The sequence below is a fragment of the Pongo pygmaeus genome, chromosome 1, assembly GCF_028885625.2.
Source record: "Pongo pygmaeus isolate AG05252 chromosome 1, NHGRI_mPonPyg2-v2.0_pri, whole genome shotgun sequence".
Classification (NCBI taxonomy): Eukaryota; Metazoa; Chordata; class Mammalia; order Primates; family Hominidae; genus Pongo; species Pongo pygmaeus.
Genome location: NC_072373.2, coordinates 201,673,318 through 201,690,588, shown reverse-complemented (window position 1 = coordinate 201,690,588; position 17,271 = coordinate 201,673,318). Strand labels below are relative to the sequence as shown.

At 43.2% G+C, this 17,271-nt stretch overlaps 1 protein-coding gene across 5 annotated transcripts in view; it reads right to left on the bottom strand.

Annotated features, from left to right (window-relative positions):
* Positions 1-334: 334 nt before the first annotated feature.
* The window catches only part of SRSF4 (serine and arginine rich splicing factor 4), a 38,613-nt gene continuing 21,676 nt past the window's right edge, over positions 335-17,271 (bottom strand). For 3 of the 5 annotated variants that reach the window (XM_063666914.1, XM_054497674.2, XM_054497669.2), the window contains 6 exons: positions 15,872-15,973; positions 12,863-13,283; positions 11,862-11,974; positions 7,344-7,558; positions 2,704-2,793; positions 335-1,818 (listed from right to left, as the gene is read on the bottom strand). In XM_063666914.1, the coding sequence (XP_063522984.1) occupies positions 1,002-1,818; positions 2,704-2,793; positions 7,344-7,558; positions 11,862-11,974; positions 12,863-13,049 (1,422 nt within the window). In that variant the 5' untranslated portion in view covers positions 13,050-13,283; positions 15,872-15,973 and the 3' untranslated portion in view covers positions 335-1,001. The remainder of the gene's footprint in view (positions 1,819-2,703; positions 2,794-7,343; positions 7,559-11,861; positions 11,975-12,862; positions 13,284-15,871; positions 15,974-17,271) is intronic. The other 2 variants (XM_054497664.1, XM_054497678.2) reach the window with 2 other exon arrangements.

The window sequence follows — 17,271 nt, the reverse complement described above, 5'->3', positions numbered from 1 at the left end:
GGCTGGAGTACAATGGCATGATCTCAGCTCACTGTAACCTCCACCCCCCGGGGTTTAAGCGATTCTCCTGCCTCATTCTCCTGAGTAGCTGGGATTACTGGCGTGTACCACCATGCCTGGCTAATTTTTGTATTTTTAGTAGAGATGGGGTTTCACCATATTGGTCAGGCTGGTCTCAGACTCCTGACATTGTGATCCGTCCGCCTCAGCCTCCCAAACTGTTGGGATTACAGGCGTGAGCCACTGCACCCGGCCTACACATGAACTTTTTATGCTAAGAAAAGACATATCAAGATATATCAGAAAGTACAACTTCAATTCAAACACCATGAAATTTTGTCAAGCAAAAATAGTCTTTATTCAAATTTAATGGAAACAGGGGTCACTATACTTTGCAAGACGGGGAAAAATAAAATTAAAAAAAATTCTTTTCTTTTCTTTTTTAATATAAAACAATATAATCACAATACCAGAATATGGAACTCTACAGTTTATTTCCTATAGGTTACTGCAGGTATCAATTTTCCTCGACTGTGCTATTCACAACTTTGTTAAGTCCAAAAATATGAAACCAAAGTGGTAGGAAACTTAAGACTTAGCACTTTCACTAAATGGCATACATCGAAGGGCATCAATTCAAGAGCAAAAATGGTTGAACTCACCATACCTACCTATGTGGTCATTCCAGCCTTAGAGCCGTCCAGGTTACTGAGCTCCCTGTAGGAAACGCCAGGCCTGAAAGCCAAGGCGTTTTGGATATTCTACTGTGGGCCATGAGTAAAAGGGGATTTTCAAAGAGAAAATTTTTTTCAGTCGAGCAGGAAGGCCTGGCGCCAGGAGGCTTTACTGAGAGGAAGCACTTAGATTTAACAATTATAGACACACCATTAGGGGAGTTAAAAATGTACAGCAGTGACATGTTCTACTCCAATCACTTGTGCTACGGCTACCAAACATGTACAAAAGACTTCTCGGGTAGTTCCAGCTGTGGCCGTAGCCAGTTAGGACCTTGAGTGGGACCTAGATCTAGATCGGGAGGGTGATCTGGAAGCAGACCTGGATCTAGACTTGGACCGAGATCGGGTTTTTGAAGCTGACTTTGATCTGGAGCGTGATTCTGATGGAACGTTTGGTTTCGATTTGGAATTGGATCTCGACCTGGACCGGGTCTCCTGATTGGTGCCAGCATTCTCACTCTCTCCTCGACCTTCCCTCTGGCTGGATTCAGACTTGGCATGTTCCCGCTCCTTTGACACGGAGCGGGATGGAGATCTGGACTGGGAGCGGTCAGTGTCTTCCTTCTTCTTCTTCTTGCTGCTGCCCGCCTTGCTGTCTCGCTTGCTGCCTCGCTTTCTGCTCCTCTCACTCTTGCTGCGGCTGCGACTACGGCTGCGGCTCTCCTCCCTGCTTCTCTTCCTGCCCTTTCTCTTGTCCTTGCTCTTGCTGCGGCTCCTGCTCCGGCTCCTGCTGCCCCCTTTGCTCCTGCTCCGGCTCCGACTCTGGCGGAGGCTCTTCTCCTGGCTTCTGCCTCTGCTCACACTCCCTCGCTTCTCTTCCTCTACTCTCCTCTCCTGACTCCTGCTCCGACTTTTGCTCTTACTTTTATGCCTGCTAGGACTCCGGCTCTTGGGTTTCCCGGCATTGTCATTGTTTTGGATCTTCTCTTCAGCTTGGTCTTTGCTCTTGCTGCGGCTCTTGCCAGCACTACGGCTGCGGCTGCGGCTCTTGTCCTTGCTGGGGCTCCTGCTTTTCTCTTTCTTGCTCCGGCTCCGACTCTGGCTCCGGCTCCGGCTCTTGCTCCGGGAGCGGGAGCCCGACCTGAGGAGACATGGGATACTGTTTGTGTCACATGTGACTTCATGCTAATCAGGAGATAAAAAGACCAAAGGGCATACATGTGGAGTTACACCCCCCAATATAAGGCATGGCTAGCACTGGCTGAGGATTGCTTTCTGAACCCTCACAATGCCAATCAGAAGCTGGAAAAACTGGCCAGGTGCGGTGGCTCGTGCCTGTAATCCCAGCACTTTGAGAGGCCAAGGCAGGCAGATCGCGAGGTCAGGAGTTCAAGAGCCAGCCTGGCCAACATGGTGAAACCCCGTCTCTACTAAAAATACCAAAAATTAGCCAGGCGTGGTGGCACACGCCTGTAATCCGAGCTACTCAGGAGGCTGAGGCAGGAGAATCGCTTGAACCCGTGAGGCAGAGGTTGCAGTGAGCCGAGATCGCGCCACTGCACTCCAGCCTGGGCGACAGAGCGAGACTCTGTCTTGAGGGAAAAAAAAAAAAAGAAGAAGAAGCTGGAAAAGCAGGAAGACTGGTCACATGATTGAAATCCAAGTGAGGCTGGGCACAGTGGCTCATGTCTGTAATCACAGTAGTCTGGGAGGACTATTTGAGGTTATGAGTTAAAGATTAGCCTGGGCAACATAGTGAGACCCTGTCTCTACAAAAAAATTAAAAAATTAGCTGGGTGTGGTGGTATGTGCTTGTAGTCCCAATTACTTGGGAGGCTGAGGTGGAAGCTTGCTTGAGCCCAGTGAGGTGAGGCTGCAGTGAGCCATGATTGTACCACTGGACTCCAGCTTGGGTGACAGAGTGAGACCCTGTCTCTTTGAAAAAAGAAAAAAGAAAAGAAAAAAAGTGAGACAGGGTACAGGCATTCCCTGCTGACCACCTCCACTTATAACATGGAAGACATACCTGGACCGGGATCTACTCTTAGAATGACTGCTTTTGCTGCTGCCACTTCGGCTTCTGCTCTTACGGGAATGTCTGCTTCGAGAGCGAGACCTAGGGGGAGAAAATATTTTTTAATACTTGCTGACAAGAGGCTGCTGATGAGCATCAATCAAGATATATATATATATATCTTTATATATATCTATATCTATCTATCTATCTATATATATATATGAACTTTAGATGGAGTTTCATTCTTGTTGCCCAGGCTGGAGTGCAATGGCACGATCTCGGCTCACCACAACCTCCACCTCCCGAGTTCAAGCGATTCTCCTGCCTCAACCTCCTGAGTATCTGGGATTACAGGCATGTGCTACCACACCTGGCTAATTTTGTATTTTTAGTAGAGACGGGGTTTCTCCAAGTTGGTCAGGCTGGTCTCGAACTCCTGACCTCAGGTGATCCACCGCCTCGGCTTCCCAAAATGCCGGGATTACAGGCACGAGCCACCGTGCCCGGCCAAGATTTTCAATATGTACAGCACTGGCTGTGTCCGGGCACAAACTCTCTCTTGGGTTCTAGGTCCACAGATGAAGTCACCTGCAAACCTTCCATCTGGATGGTTCACCTGAACCTCTTACCAGCTCCTGAAATTCTAACTGTTTCCGATACTTACTCCTTTTGCTGGGCTCCTTATGTGCACTGATGCCACTGTTATTCATACGGTTCCTCGTAACAGAAATCACAGCCATCCTTGACTCCCCCGTCTTTTCCCTATCCCCTTACACACCCACGATCATGCCTCCTGATCTTCGGTCTTTCTACCTCTGCTGCTGCCTCTCTGGGCAAGCCACCATTATCTCTCCCCTTGTTCAACAACCAGCCTTTCTGCGTATACTTTTCCCCTTTACGATCTATTCATCTCACTGTGACAAGAGCGTTTTAAAGAGACCGACAATCCAAGCTTCACAAAATTTTTTTAATGCATCCAGACTGTAGATTCTTATTTTCCACCAACCAGGACTCCTTGGGAAAATGACTGACTCCAGGCGTAAAACAGGAAGTGCACAAAGATGGGCCTACACCATCTCATTATGACAGAAAGAGGGAAACTTTCAAAGCTGCCCAGGCACCATCACCTATGAAGTATTCTTGCTAAAAATGTTTAACCTGCATCTCAATCACACCTCTCCAGACCTAACTTCCAGTACATAGGAAGTTCAGGGGATAAGATACAAGTTCAATGATACTAAGAAGAAACAGATAAATACAGAATGTGAGTATTAAAAAACTGAAAAAATAAGCCAGGCGTGGTGGCTCACGCCTGTAATCCTAGCTACTTGGGAGGCTGAGGCAGGAGGATAGCTTGAACCTGGGACGCAGAGGCTGCAATGAGCTGAGATGGTGCCACTGCACTCCAGCCTGGGCGACATAGCAAGAGTCCGTCTCAAACAAACAAACAAAACCAAACCTAAGCAAAATACATGTCATGAAGGGAACTGCTCCACACTAAAAGCCTGACTACATTAGGTTTTACTACTAAAAACCCCTTGTACTATGATTGGATTAGATCCTGGTTAAGAAAAAACTCAGCTATAAAGACATCCATGGAGTAACTGGGGAAACATGAATTGGCCTGGGCATTTAGTAATTAGATGGAATTACTATTAATGTTCTTAGGTGAAAAAACAACTGCGGTTATCCTCATTCTTGGAGACACATGCTGAAGTATTTAGGGGCAAAGTATCACAATTTCTACAACTTACTTTCAAATGCTACAACAAAATAAATGTATAGTGTGCTTGTATAAATACATACATACAAAGAGAGAAAAGGCAAAATGCTATCTGTTAAAGCCAGAGGAGGGTATACAGGTGTTCATTAACTATTCTTTCAACTTTTGTTTGAAGAAACCAATTGCAAAAATATCTATTTGAGACAACTAGGGCAGGGTGCAGTGGCTCACGTCTGTAATCTCAGCAGTCTGGGAGGCTGAGGTGGGAGGACCGCTTGAACCCAGGAATTCAAGGCCAGCCTGGATAACATAGCAAGACTGCATTTCTACAACAAACAAACAAACAACTGAAAAACTGGAATACAACCTGGATATTACATCATAGTATGGAATTATTGGTAATTTTGCTAGCTATGTTATCATGGTTTCTTTTAAAATACTAGAGATACATACTGAAGCAGTTGCAGGTGGAATGATAGATGTCTAGACTTGCCTTAAAACAATGCAGCAGGAGGGGGTGATGTGAAACAAGACTGGCAAAATAAAAACTACAGAAGCTGGAGGAGTGGGAGGTGCAATTCAGAGTTCTCCAATGCTTCATATATAAATTTCAAATTTTCCATAATAAAAAGTCAAAAGACCTAAATAACAAAACCTGAAAAGTCTCCAATGACTTCCCACTACTCTTCCATTCTTGCTCTGGCCTAATGGTCAGTATATCTGGTCCTTCTCTGCCTTATCTCAAGCCACTCTCCTCCCGTTACCTCTCTGTATTAGCTTCTCTACTCTGGAAAACTTTCTCCTGCCCCCAGGCCTTCAGAAACACCCTTTTCTCTGTTAGATAGAAAGGCATTTTCTCGACGGGCATGGTGGCTCAAGCCTGTAATCCAAGCACTTTGGGAGGCTGAGGTGGGCAGATCACCTGAGGTCAGGAGTTTGAGACCAGCCAGCCCAACATGGTGAAACTCTGTCTCTACTAAAATTACAAAAATTAGCCAGGCATGGTGGTGTGCACCTGTGATCCCAGCTACTCAGGAGGCTGAGGCAGGAGAATCACTTGAACCCGGGAGATGGAAGTTGCAGTGAGCCGAGATTGTGCCACTACACTCCAGCCTGGGTGATAGAGCGAAAGAAACTCCGTCTCAAAAAAAAAAAAAAAAAAAAAAAAAAAAAAGGCATTTTCTTCTGCTCACCATCTCTCTGCCTTATTCATTAGGGCTCAGTTCTATAGCATGTCCTTAGGGAAGCTGTTGCCAGCTCTCTAGACTAGTTGTGCTGTGTGCATTTTCTTGTCACAATAGCACGGTTTATTCAATACTCATCTTCTACACTAGACTGAGTTTCAGGGGGGCAAGGACCATATTTGTCTTTTTTTTGAGACAGAGTCTCTTTCTGCTGCCCAGGCTGGAATGTAGTGGAGTGATCTCTGCTCACTGCAACCCCTGCCTCCTGGGTTCGGGTTTAAGCGATTCTCCTGCCTCAGCCTCCCTAGTAGCTGGGACCACAGGCGTGTGCCACCATGCCTGGCTAATTTTTTTTACTTTTGTATTTTTAGTAGAGATGGGGTTTCACCACGTTGGCCAGGCTGGTCTTGAACTCCTGACCTCAGGTGATCCACTCGCCTCAGCCTCCCAAAGTGCTGGGATTACAGGTGTAAGCCACTGTGTCTGGCCATTTGTCTTCTTTACAAAGCCTTTCCAATGCTTAGCCCAGTGCCTGGCCTGTTCAGGTGCTAAATAAGACAAAATTGCCATGTGTGCCCTCAACCAAGGTAGTAGGATCTAGGGGTCCCAAGAAGAAATGTGAAAAAGGCGGCCTCTGATTTCCATCTTTTTTTTTTTTTTTTTTTTTTAGACGGTGTTTTGCTCTTGTTGCCCAGGCTAGAGTGCAATGGTGCGCCTTGCTCACCACAACCTCCGCCTCCCAGGTTCAAGCAGTTCTCCTGCCTCAGCCTCCCGAGTAGCTGGGATTACAGGCATGCACCACCACGCCTGGCTAATTTTTTTGTATTTTTTTAGTAGAGACGGGGTTTCTCCATATTGAGGCTGGTCTCGAACTCCTGACCTCAGGTGATCCGCCCGCCTTGGCCTCCCAAAGTGCTGGGATTACAGGCGTGAGCCACTGCGCCCAGCCTCTGATTTCCTTTTTTTGAGATGGAGTCTCGCTGTCGCCCAGGCTGGAGTGCAATAGTGCGATCTCGGCTCACTGCAACCTCTGCCTCCTGGGTTCAAGCGATTCCCATGCCTCAGCCTCCTGAGTAGCTGGGACTACAGGTGCGTGCGCCACCATGCCATTTTTTTTTGAGATGGAGTTTCGCTCTTGTTGCCCAGGCTGGAGTGCAATGGCACAATCTCGGCTCACTGCAACCTCTGCCCCTACTGGGTTCAAGCAATTTTCAAGCAATTTTTCTGCCTCAGCCTCCCAAGTCACTGGGATTACAGACACCCACCACGCCCAACTAAATTTTGTTATTTTTAGTAGAGACAAGATTTTGCCATGTTGGCCAGGCTGGTCTCGACTCCTGACATCAGGTGATCCACCCACCTCGGCCTCCCAAAGTGCTGGGATTACAGGCGTGCGCCACAGCGCCCAGCATTTTTGTATTTTTAGTACAGATGGGGTTTCACCATATTGGTCAGGCTGGTCTTGAACTCCTGACCTCGTGATGCGCCCACCTTGGCCTCCCAAAGTGCTGGGATTACAGGCGTGAGCAAAGCCTCTGATTTCTAAGAGAAGGGACTTCTATTTGTACTCATGACCAAGAGTTCGAGAGTTTTACACATAAATGTTCAGTTCAAAATTCTAAGTTATTGAACCAGATGGAATCATGTTATTAAGAACTCAACAGGAAAATGTAAATAAATTATCTATGTGCTCACTAATGAATTTATGATGCGCTCCAACACACAAAAGACATCAACAGTACCTTGAATGACTCCGGCTTCTGGAGTAGGACCGGCGTCGTCTGGAACCTGGCTTGTCTTCAACTAATCTGATTTTTCTGCCATTGACTTCAGTTCCATCCAACTTTTCCAAAGCTCTTTTCATATCAGAATAAGATACAAATTCAATCACCCCTTCATTTTTGCGTCCCTTGTGAGCATCTGCATAAGTCACTTCTCCTGCCTGACGCATATAATCCTGAAGAAAAGAAAAGCGTGACTACATTAGGATATGTTTTGCTAAAATATCTAATGCAATCATCTGAGTGAATTTTTCCTTTAAGAAATGCCAGCATTCCGCAGAATAAAGTTTACTCTTAAATATTTTCATCTACCCATCAATCATGTACTGAGGTTCTTTAAAGCACCAGCCATATTAGGTGGGTGGGAGAGACAATAAATACACATTAAATTGTTCCTTTAAATAAAGTTTTGGGGCCAAGTGTGGTAGCTCATGCCTGTAATCCCAGCACTTTGACAGGCTGAGGCGGGAGGATTACTTGATCCCAGGAATTCGAGACCAGCCTTGGCAACACAGAAGACCCTATCTCTACAAAAATGAAAAAAATTAGTCAGGTGTAGTGGCACACACCTGTAGTCCCAGCTACCTAGTAGGCTGAGGTGGGAGGATTATCTGAGCCCAAGGAGGTTGAGGCTGCAGTGAGCCGTGATCGTGCCACTGCACTCCAGCCTGGGGTACACAGCAAGACCCTACCTCAAAACAAAAAAATAAAGTTTTGTGTGAATATAGAAGTTTTCAGTTAGCTATCATTTTCTAAATTTAAAAACAAACAAACAGAAAACAGAGTCTTGCTTTATCGCCCAGGCAGCTGGAGTGCAGCGTTATGATCTTGGCTCACCGCAACCTCTGCCTCCTAGGTTCAAGTGATTCTGTGCCTCAGCCTCCCAAACAGCTGGAACTACAGGTCCGCGCCACCACACCCAGCTGATTTTTTTGTTTTTATTAGAGATGGGGTTTTGCCATATTGCCTAGGCTGGTCTCAAACTCCTGAGCTCAGGCAATCCACCTGCCTCGGCCTCCCAAAGTGCTAGGATTATAGGCATGGGTCACTGTGACCAGCCCATTTTCTAAATCTTAGAGTGACAAATTCCTTGTTTATAACCATCATGTCCCTTCAATACCACAGGCCTCTTTCCTCATTCTCTTTGAGGACTTCCTATGGTTCAATGAGCGAATACAACTAATGTGCTAGACAAACGCTAAACTATTATATAAATAAGATGAGATATGATTAGGAGGTTGCAGTGAGCCGAGATAGTGTCACTGCACTCCAGCCTGGCGACAGAGCGAGACTCCATCTCAAAAAACAAAACGAAACAGAACAAAAAGAAATTTATTTTTGGCCGGGTGCAGTGGCTCACACCTGTAATCCCAGCACCTTGGGAGGCCAAGGCCGGGTGATCACCTGAGGTCAGGAGTTTGTGACCAGCCTGGCAACTTGGTGAAACCTTGTCTCTACTAAAAATACAAAAATCAACCAGACGTGGTGGCAGGCGCTTTGTAACCCCAGCTACTTGGGAGGCTGAAGCATGAAAATCACTTGAACCCAGGAGGTGGAAGTTGCAGTGAGCGAGATCGTGCCACTGCACTCTAGCCCAGGCGACAGAGCAAGAGTTCATCTCAAAAAAAAAAAAAAAAAATTTAATTTTTAAACTACTAATATCCCCTAATTTGTTTTATTTTTGCATTTCTTTGATAAATAGCTAACATACATTGTGCCAGAAACTGTTCTAGGCTTTTTATATATAAAATTCACTAAATTCTTTCAATAACCTTGAGTAGAAATTAATATTAACCCCGTTTTATAGTTGAGGAATATGAGGCATAAGACGTCCCTAAGTAACTTGCTAAGGGTCATGTAAGTGACCTTAGTGGCAGAGCCAGGATTCTATCCAGGTTGGCCACCTTGAGAGCTAGGAAATCTGCTCAATTATCTATTACTCTCGTTTCCTGAGAGTGGAACTGCCTGAAGGTACAGACATGTAGAACCAACTAAGGGTGGTACCAGCCTCAACACCACCCGTAGGGTACCCAAAGTCTGGTGGCGACAAAGGAATGAGAATAGAGAGGTTAAGAGTGCATAAAGAGTGGGGGCCAGGGGGCCAATTGCAAAATGGAGGCTGCAAAAGGCTCAGAGTTCTGGTCTCCACACTATTTATTGAGTACAATCACTTAGATCTAAGAAGCAGACATTCAGGATGAAACGGTGAAAGGGAGGCAGTGCTGAAAGGGAGGCAGTGCGTCATACGCGTAATCTATAGCAGTGGTGGTTTAAATGAATCTCCTTTGTGCTTAAACAGCATATCTTTAACTCATCGTAGAGTAGCTGGTGGGAGCGAGCTTAACTAGGAGCCTGCATATCTGGCCACATTCCAGTGCTTCAAAGGAGTGTCTTTCTCCTTGAACACAGTGTTTATGGATAAGAGAGCAAGTCTTGCTGAGAGCATGGGAACAGAATGATGATAAGGCTTTCCTCCTCCCACAAGAGGCCTCTTGTGGCTTTGCACAATTTATTGTCCCATATTTTTATGGCCAGTTTATACAGGCACCCCATAAGCCTTTCCCCCAACAGTAACTAAGCTGTTTTAACAAAAAAATTAAGACGTTTTCTTAATACTTTTATTAATTTTTTCTTAATTTAATACTACATTTAGTGACACCACATGACGAGTTAGCATTCTACTGATGAAGAGAGTAGCTTTCCAGTTTCTACCCATGATGTTCAATCCCTAACTCTCAGAATACTGGAGTCATTCCTTCAGCAAGCAGAATCTTGCTGGCAGACATTCAGTAAAGGTCTGCTACGGTGCTGATGATAAGCACGATGCACCTGAAAAAACAGCAGACTGGGAGTCAGGAGTCCTGGTCCCAGCTCTTCTGCATCTGTTACTTGAAGGTTGCTGGGATTAAATTTTAAAAAGAAAAACAAAAAAGTGCTTTAAATTAAACTATACAAATGTAAAGGATTCCTAACTATTCTTTCCTGAACCTAAATACGCTCATTCATTTGGCTAGAGATGACTTGTTTAAATATGGCCAAAAAAAGCGAGAAGGGAGACAGAAAAAAAAACCTGTTTCATGCATCCTCCTAAGACCATTCAGATTATGATACTGCTCAGTGAGTTTTTCTTCCTATTGAGATTAAAAACACTGTTGTCAATAAATGGGGCCGGGTGCAGTGGCTCACGCCTGTAATCCCAGCACTTTAGGAGGCCAAGGCAGGTGGATCACTTGTGGTCAGGAGTAGCTCGAGACCAGCCTGGCCAACATGGTGAAACTCTGCCTCTACTAAAATACAAAAATTGGCCGGGCATGGCGGCATGCGCTTGTAATCCCAGTTACTCAGAGGGCTGAGGCAGAACTACTTGAACCCCGGAGGTGGAGGTTGCAGTGAGCTGAGATGGCGCCACTGCACTCCAGCCTAGGCGAAAGGGCGAGACTCCATCTCAAAAAAAAAAAAAAAAAAAAAGCTGGAATCAGCACACTGGATGGCCAACATTAGCACTGAATCTTAATTCTTGACACCAAACCTCTTTCAGGACAAATATTCCATCAAAAACCTTATGAAAAAACATGGGTCAGATTGTCAATTTCACCAGTAAGGATACACACTGAAGCTGATGTGAATTTGCATGTTATAGCAAATGCTGCAGGAAACACTGGTGGTTTCAACCATTTTATTGACTGGTGAGTAGCTACACTGCCATCTTCTTGTAACCCTTTTTTTTTTTTGAGACAGAGTCCTGCTCTACTGCCCAGGCTGGAGTACAGTGGCGTGATTTTGGCTCACTACAACCTCCACGTCCCAGGTTCAAGCAATTCTCCTGCCTCAGCCTCCCGAGTAGCTGGGACTACAGGTGCCCACCACCACGCCTGGCTAATTTTTGTATCTTTTTAAGTAGAGACGGGGTTTCAAACATTCTTTACAGAGGGAAATTTCATATCACACATTTGGGCCAGGTTTCTGTCATGTCAGCACTTGAGGAGGCTGAGGCTGGTGGATCACAAGGTCAGGAATTCAAGATGGTGAAACCTCGTCTCTACTAAAAATACAAAAAAATTAGCCGGGCATGGTGGCGGGTGCCTGTAATCCCAGCTACTCAGGAAGCTGAGATGGAGAATTGCTTGAACCCGGGAGGTGGAGGTTGCAGTGAGCAGAGATGGTGCCACTGCACTCCAGCCTGGGCAACATAGCGAGACTCCATCTCAGACAAAACAAACAGAACAAACCAAACCAAACCAAACCAAACCAAACCAAACTCACAGATGTGTCCTTAGAATGATGGTCCCACAATGTACAGTAGGAGTATAATTCTGATATATTTTGTACTCATATGGCACTTTAATTATTTCCAGCTCTGTGCAGGCTTTCAAACATGTAACACTGTATTTTGTGTATGCCTAGGCCTGCACAAATCTACCTGTTTCCCAACTTTAACTCCTGCCCAACCTTACCCCAAAAGGTTAATGGGGCCCAAACCTTTAGGTCTTGCCAGCTGCACCGACTTGACAAATTCTCCACAATAAGTCTGTACTCTGTGCGAGTAGGAGGGCCATATTTATCTCGGCCACTTCTTCTATAACCATATCCACCTTTGGAAGGTTCAAATAAATAAGATTATTTCAGTGGAGGAAAAGGAAAAAAAAAGACACAGCACACACTCCTCCTTAAATATATTATTTACCCCCCCCCACCCCAAACAATAGCACGTTTTAACTCTATTCCCACCCTTAATTCTAAAATAGATTTTTAAAGAAGCAATCAGCTAAATATAAACATTTAATTTTAAAAGTTGTAAGTATACATATTCATTAATATTTGCATTTAAGATTAACATGCATAAATTAAAAACTATTAACAATTTAACAATTTAGAAATAAGTAACCAAATTACTAAATCAGTTACTGGTGTTACTCACAGTGATTAAAAATTTTGTGAATATTTTATATGAAAAAAAAAAAAGATTTTCAGGCACCTATTTCAGTTTAATCTCATCTGTGTCTAACCCTTGGGATCCTCACCACCCAGGTCTAATGGGGAAAGGTTGCGGTCGTCACATGGCTTCCTGTTTTTGGTCAGCCAAGGGCCACAATGGTTCCAAGAGCCACGCATGGAAAGGTAACCCAAGGTCAGCAAATGGAACAGGCAGTCATCTTAGCCTCAAAGGATTCTTTTAATTAAAACATTGAGGTCTTTGTTAAATCTATGTTAAACAATTGCATTACAGAGAAAAAAACAACAACACAAACACACATCATTAAACATATTTATAAAGTATTATAAACAAGAAATTGTCATTAATTTAATTAAAATTAAACATTATCAAAGGCTTATTTGTAATTCTACATTTTTTAAAAAACATAATTTACAAAATAGCTTAAACATCAATACGTTTAAATGTAATATCAATTAATTACTTTAAAAATTAGCATGATAACAAAAGCACGTTACTGATAAAAGTATGCCCTTCGAATGCTTACTGCGTCCAGAACCGTAACTGCCATCTCGCCGTGGGCCGCGGGCATGCTCAACAATTACTCGCTCACCACAAAGGTCTTTGCCATTCAGTTCATAAACAGCATCATCTGCATCACGCAGATCATCAAACTCCACAAAACCATATCTAGAAGAGAGCAAAGAAAATACTGGTTGGTACCATTTTGACATCCAGCTTCACTAACATTAAAGAGAAAGCAATGAGGTTCATGCTTAGCAAAGGTTAGGTGGATTTTGCAAACTAAGGATCAGCTTTGTCTTCTCTTCAGGTGAAACCACTTTGCTTTGTGCCAACAGGCACTGCAAGAGGTAGGGAGACTTCTCAAGTAGACTCCTATCTTTCTAGGAGGAGGCTGGCTACATACACAGGACACTTCTTATGTTTCCCAAAGTAGTTGGTGGCAACTGCAAAGACAGGGATGCTTGGTATAAGAATCCAAAATATATAATGCTACAAGACATATAACGCTCTTTCAAACACCACATAAAACTCATCTTTTTTAGCTTTAAAAGTGGTATCTTAGAGAACAATTAGACCTACATTGAGGCACTGTGTAATAACTGTTAAATCGTGTGAAAGAAAAAAACTTTTTTTAAAGGTTCCTGTTCCTCTACGTAAACACATCTGTCACATGTGATTATCAGTGAAAAAAAGACTGGAGCTATTTACTTCCCTGTGAGATTCCAAATTCATTTCCATGAAGTTTTAGAATAGGATGGAATTCTCTGAAATCTGTATACAACTCGTGCAAACTTCTTTGTGGTATTGCTACATCTTTTCCAGCCAAGAGGTTTGGTGGCTTAACATATATCCAAAAGAACCCCCACCATCCTACTAATGCCTATTAAAGAGTACAATTTATATAGCTAAAGTGCAAAATTTGTAAGATACTTATAAGCAAGGTTATACAAATGCCCTGTAAATTATGTTTTCAAGAAATATTTAGTTTGGTCTGACACAGCTGTGAAAAGTCCAGCTTTGTGACCATTGCCTACATTTAAAAACCAAAACCATCTTATTGATCATAACTAATCAGAAAGGAAAGTTACAAGCCATTTCTTTAAACTCTAGTAAGGCTGTGTGTACACGGGCACACACTGACTAGTGTTCCTCTGCATTTAAACACACTGACACTACGAACAAGTTACAAGACTTGTCAGAGGGTCACTCAGCCTGCTGACAAAAAATGATTCCAGTTTACTTATTTATTTATTTATTTTATTTATTTTTTGAGACAGAGTCTCACTGTCACCCAGGCTGGAGCGCAGTGGCACGATCTCGGCTCACTGCAACCTCCACCTCCTGGGTTCAAGCGATTCTCCTGCCTCAGCCTCCCGAGTAGCTGGGATTACAGGTGCACGCCACCATGACTGGCTAATTTTTGTATTTTTAGTAGAGACAGGGTTTTGCCATGTTGGCCAAGCTGGTCTCGAAACCTCAGGTGATTCGCCCTCCTGGGCCTCCCAAAGCGCTAGGATTATAGGCGTGAGCCACTGCGCCCAGCCTCCAGTTTCTTTAGAATGTGATGCTGTACTCAGTAACATGTTAAATAAGTGAGAAATCAGAATTGCGGAATTTTTCCTTTACTAAAGAGTTCCTTTTATACAACAGTCTCTCAAGGTGACAATGTGCTAGGTTACAATGTGTAGGTAACAACGTTGGAGGGTTTTTTATGTTGTAATGTCTGAGTGGCACTGAATGTCAACTCCATTAAAAAAATATTAACACAGACACACCCAGTTATTTAACAGGAAGTGTCTTGCAGTATCACAATTCAGAAGCCACCTGGCTCAATTTATGGGCTGTGAAGTCTTTAAAACATAGTTTCACGCTTCCATAGGCTAGAATTGCTGAGCAGCTTAGTAAGAAGGATTTTGAACATGCTTGTTATCTTAGACAAGGCAAGTAAAGCCTCTCGAAATCACTGACTTACTATGTTCAAAAGTGCTTTACAGTGACTAAAAATCTATGATAGATGATATAATGTAGCTGCTTTTTCCTTTCTTAGATAGAATGGGTCATTAGGAAAACTATACTATTATTTTCAGAGACAATTTTTCTTTTAAGGCAAATAAAAAACCAACTCAACTATTTTCTACTTTGGTTTATCTCTAGATGGATTCAAAACAATAACAACAAAAGTGCCCTCCTGAATGTAATTGTCAAGACCAGTCCCAAGTCTGCTCTGTCCACAGCATCACTGCTTTTGGCAGCATGTCAGAGCCTGACGCCACGCAGAGGGAGGAGGGACATTCGGCCTGGGCGTGATGGAATGGCCTCCACTCCCTTCGAGTCACACTCTGGCTTGGCACTGTTCAATGGCCAAATGACCAGGACTGATCTAACGTGATCTCAGAAGGACATCACCGAATCCTGAGGACTAAACAAACCACAGGAAAATACCAACTGTTTTCCTCAAAATAGTGAAGGGTTACAACTACTGGGCAGAGGGGGTGGTCAAAGAATGCAACACCCTAAACTCTGCAGGTCAACTGAAATAGAAAGCCCAGTGGCCGCTGATGGCAAGTGATGCTTCTGTCAGACCTACATGGTAATACATTCTCCCAGACTCAAAGATCACCCTGTTCCAAGGCTCATATGCAGAACTTATCCTGACCTTTCAGAGAAAGCAGTGACAATCTGTTCAGTGGAGGCAGGTTAATTTAAAAATAAAAATTAATGTTACGACAGATGAATCTTTCTTTGCAAGCTGAGAATGAAGCAAGGCATATCTTGCCAATAAAACTTCTTTGAGTTACAGGGACAATTGGTAATGCTACAGAAAAATCCCTACAAGCCTTCCCCAGTATTTACTTCTGAAAAGTTCCAGCAAGTGGGTCACCTGGTAAGCCTGTTTTGGGGGTATCCAAAACATTTATTAAATTAGCTGACTTGAGATTAAATTTATTTTACAGAAAAATTTTGGCTACTATTCTGTGAAAAAATCTATTTGAAACATATCAAAATTCAGTTCAAGGATCAAATCAGGCACCTGACTGTCACTTCTCTCTGCCACTGACATGCTGAGTGGGTTTGGAAGATTAAAACAAACATCTTCGCATACGACAAACCATATCTGATAGGGACTCTTGTTCTGAGAATAAAGCAAAGAGCAGATCAGTGTGGTTGTTTCTATCAAGTCTGCTTTACTTGAAGAATGACTTAATTTCATTCAATAAATAGAGTGAATAAGATAGAAATAAATTAAGACAGAAGACTAGATAATAAAAATAAAATGTTACCTCTGACTAAACAATCTCTCTATTAAGCAATGGTATCGTAGTTTATATTCATAGCACCCTTCAGCTAGGTACTATTATTTGTTTTACAAATGAAGAAATCGAGGCACAGAGTATTAAATAACTTGCATTAAAAAACCCCGCCGAGCTGGCATTCACACCTGTGGTTTGACACCAGGGCTGAAACTCCCTAACTATTAAGACTGAAGCAGCAAGAACCGGCCTGGGTTCTAGTCTTGGTTCTGCTATAAACTTTGAAGAGCAAATTTAAATCATTTTATTTCTTTGGGTCTTAGTTTATTCATGCAATGAGGGAGGTATACTGCGTATCTCCAAGGCTTCGACTAACATCAAAAGCATGACAGGTTAAGTGTTAAAATTAGTGCTCCTTTGGTTTAACAATGGAGATGGGGTCTCAATATGTTATCCAGGCTGGACTTGAACTCCTGGGATCAAGGGATCCTGCGGCTTCAGCCTCCCAAGTAGCTGGGATTACAGGCACATGCCACTGTGCTGGGCTTCAAAAATGGAAAATTTAAACTCTAAAACTTGACATGCCTACACTAGGATGGTACCACCAGACACCAACAGATGAAAAAGGATAAATTTTTATCATCTAAAATACCTTTTATGTATAGGTCCCAATTTTAGTTCATTTAAACACTTTTAACTGTTCCTGAATTAATTAGTGCCTTCAACGAAGTAAAGCTCTTCCTGGTAACTAACACTAGAGCCTTTTAAAGCCAAGCTTAACACTCCCTTTGTGCTTTGCAGCAAGTAACGTGAAACAAATCTCTTTTCTCAGAAAGCAATCTCCTTTTGAATCCTCTGTCAGAGGAAAAAGGAATATAAAATACACACATGCATGTATACATACTATTATATGTATGCACGTGTGTACATATGATATGTATATACATCTCTGGTGTGACTTGTGAATAAGCCTCACAAAACAACCCAAGAGATAAATTTCTCTAATTCTAACAGCAGAAATCCTTCCTCTTCTGCTCTATTAAAAACAAAGAACATCTTTCAATAATTCATAGGATGCAGGAATTCAAGAGAAAGAATCTAAGACAAATGTAAAAACCCCTCCACAGCAGGGATTGACAGAAACACAAAGAGCCCTGCGATACACTTTTCAATCTTCCTC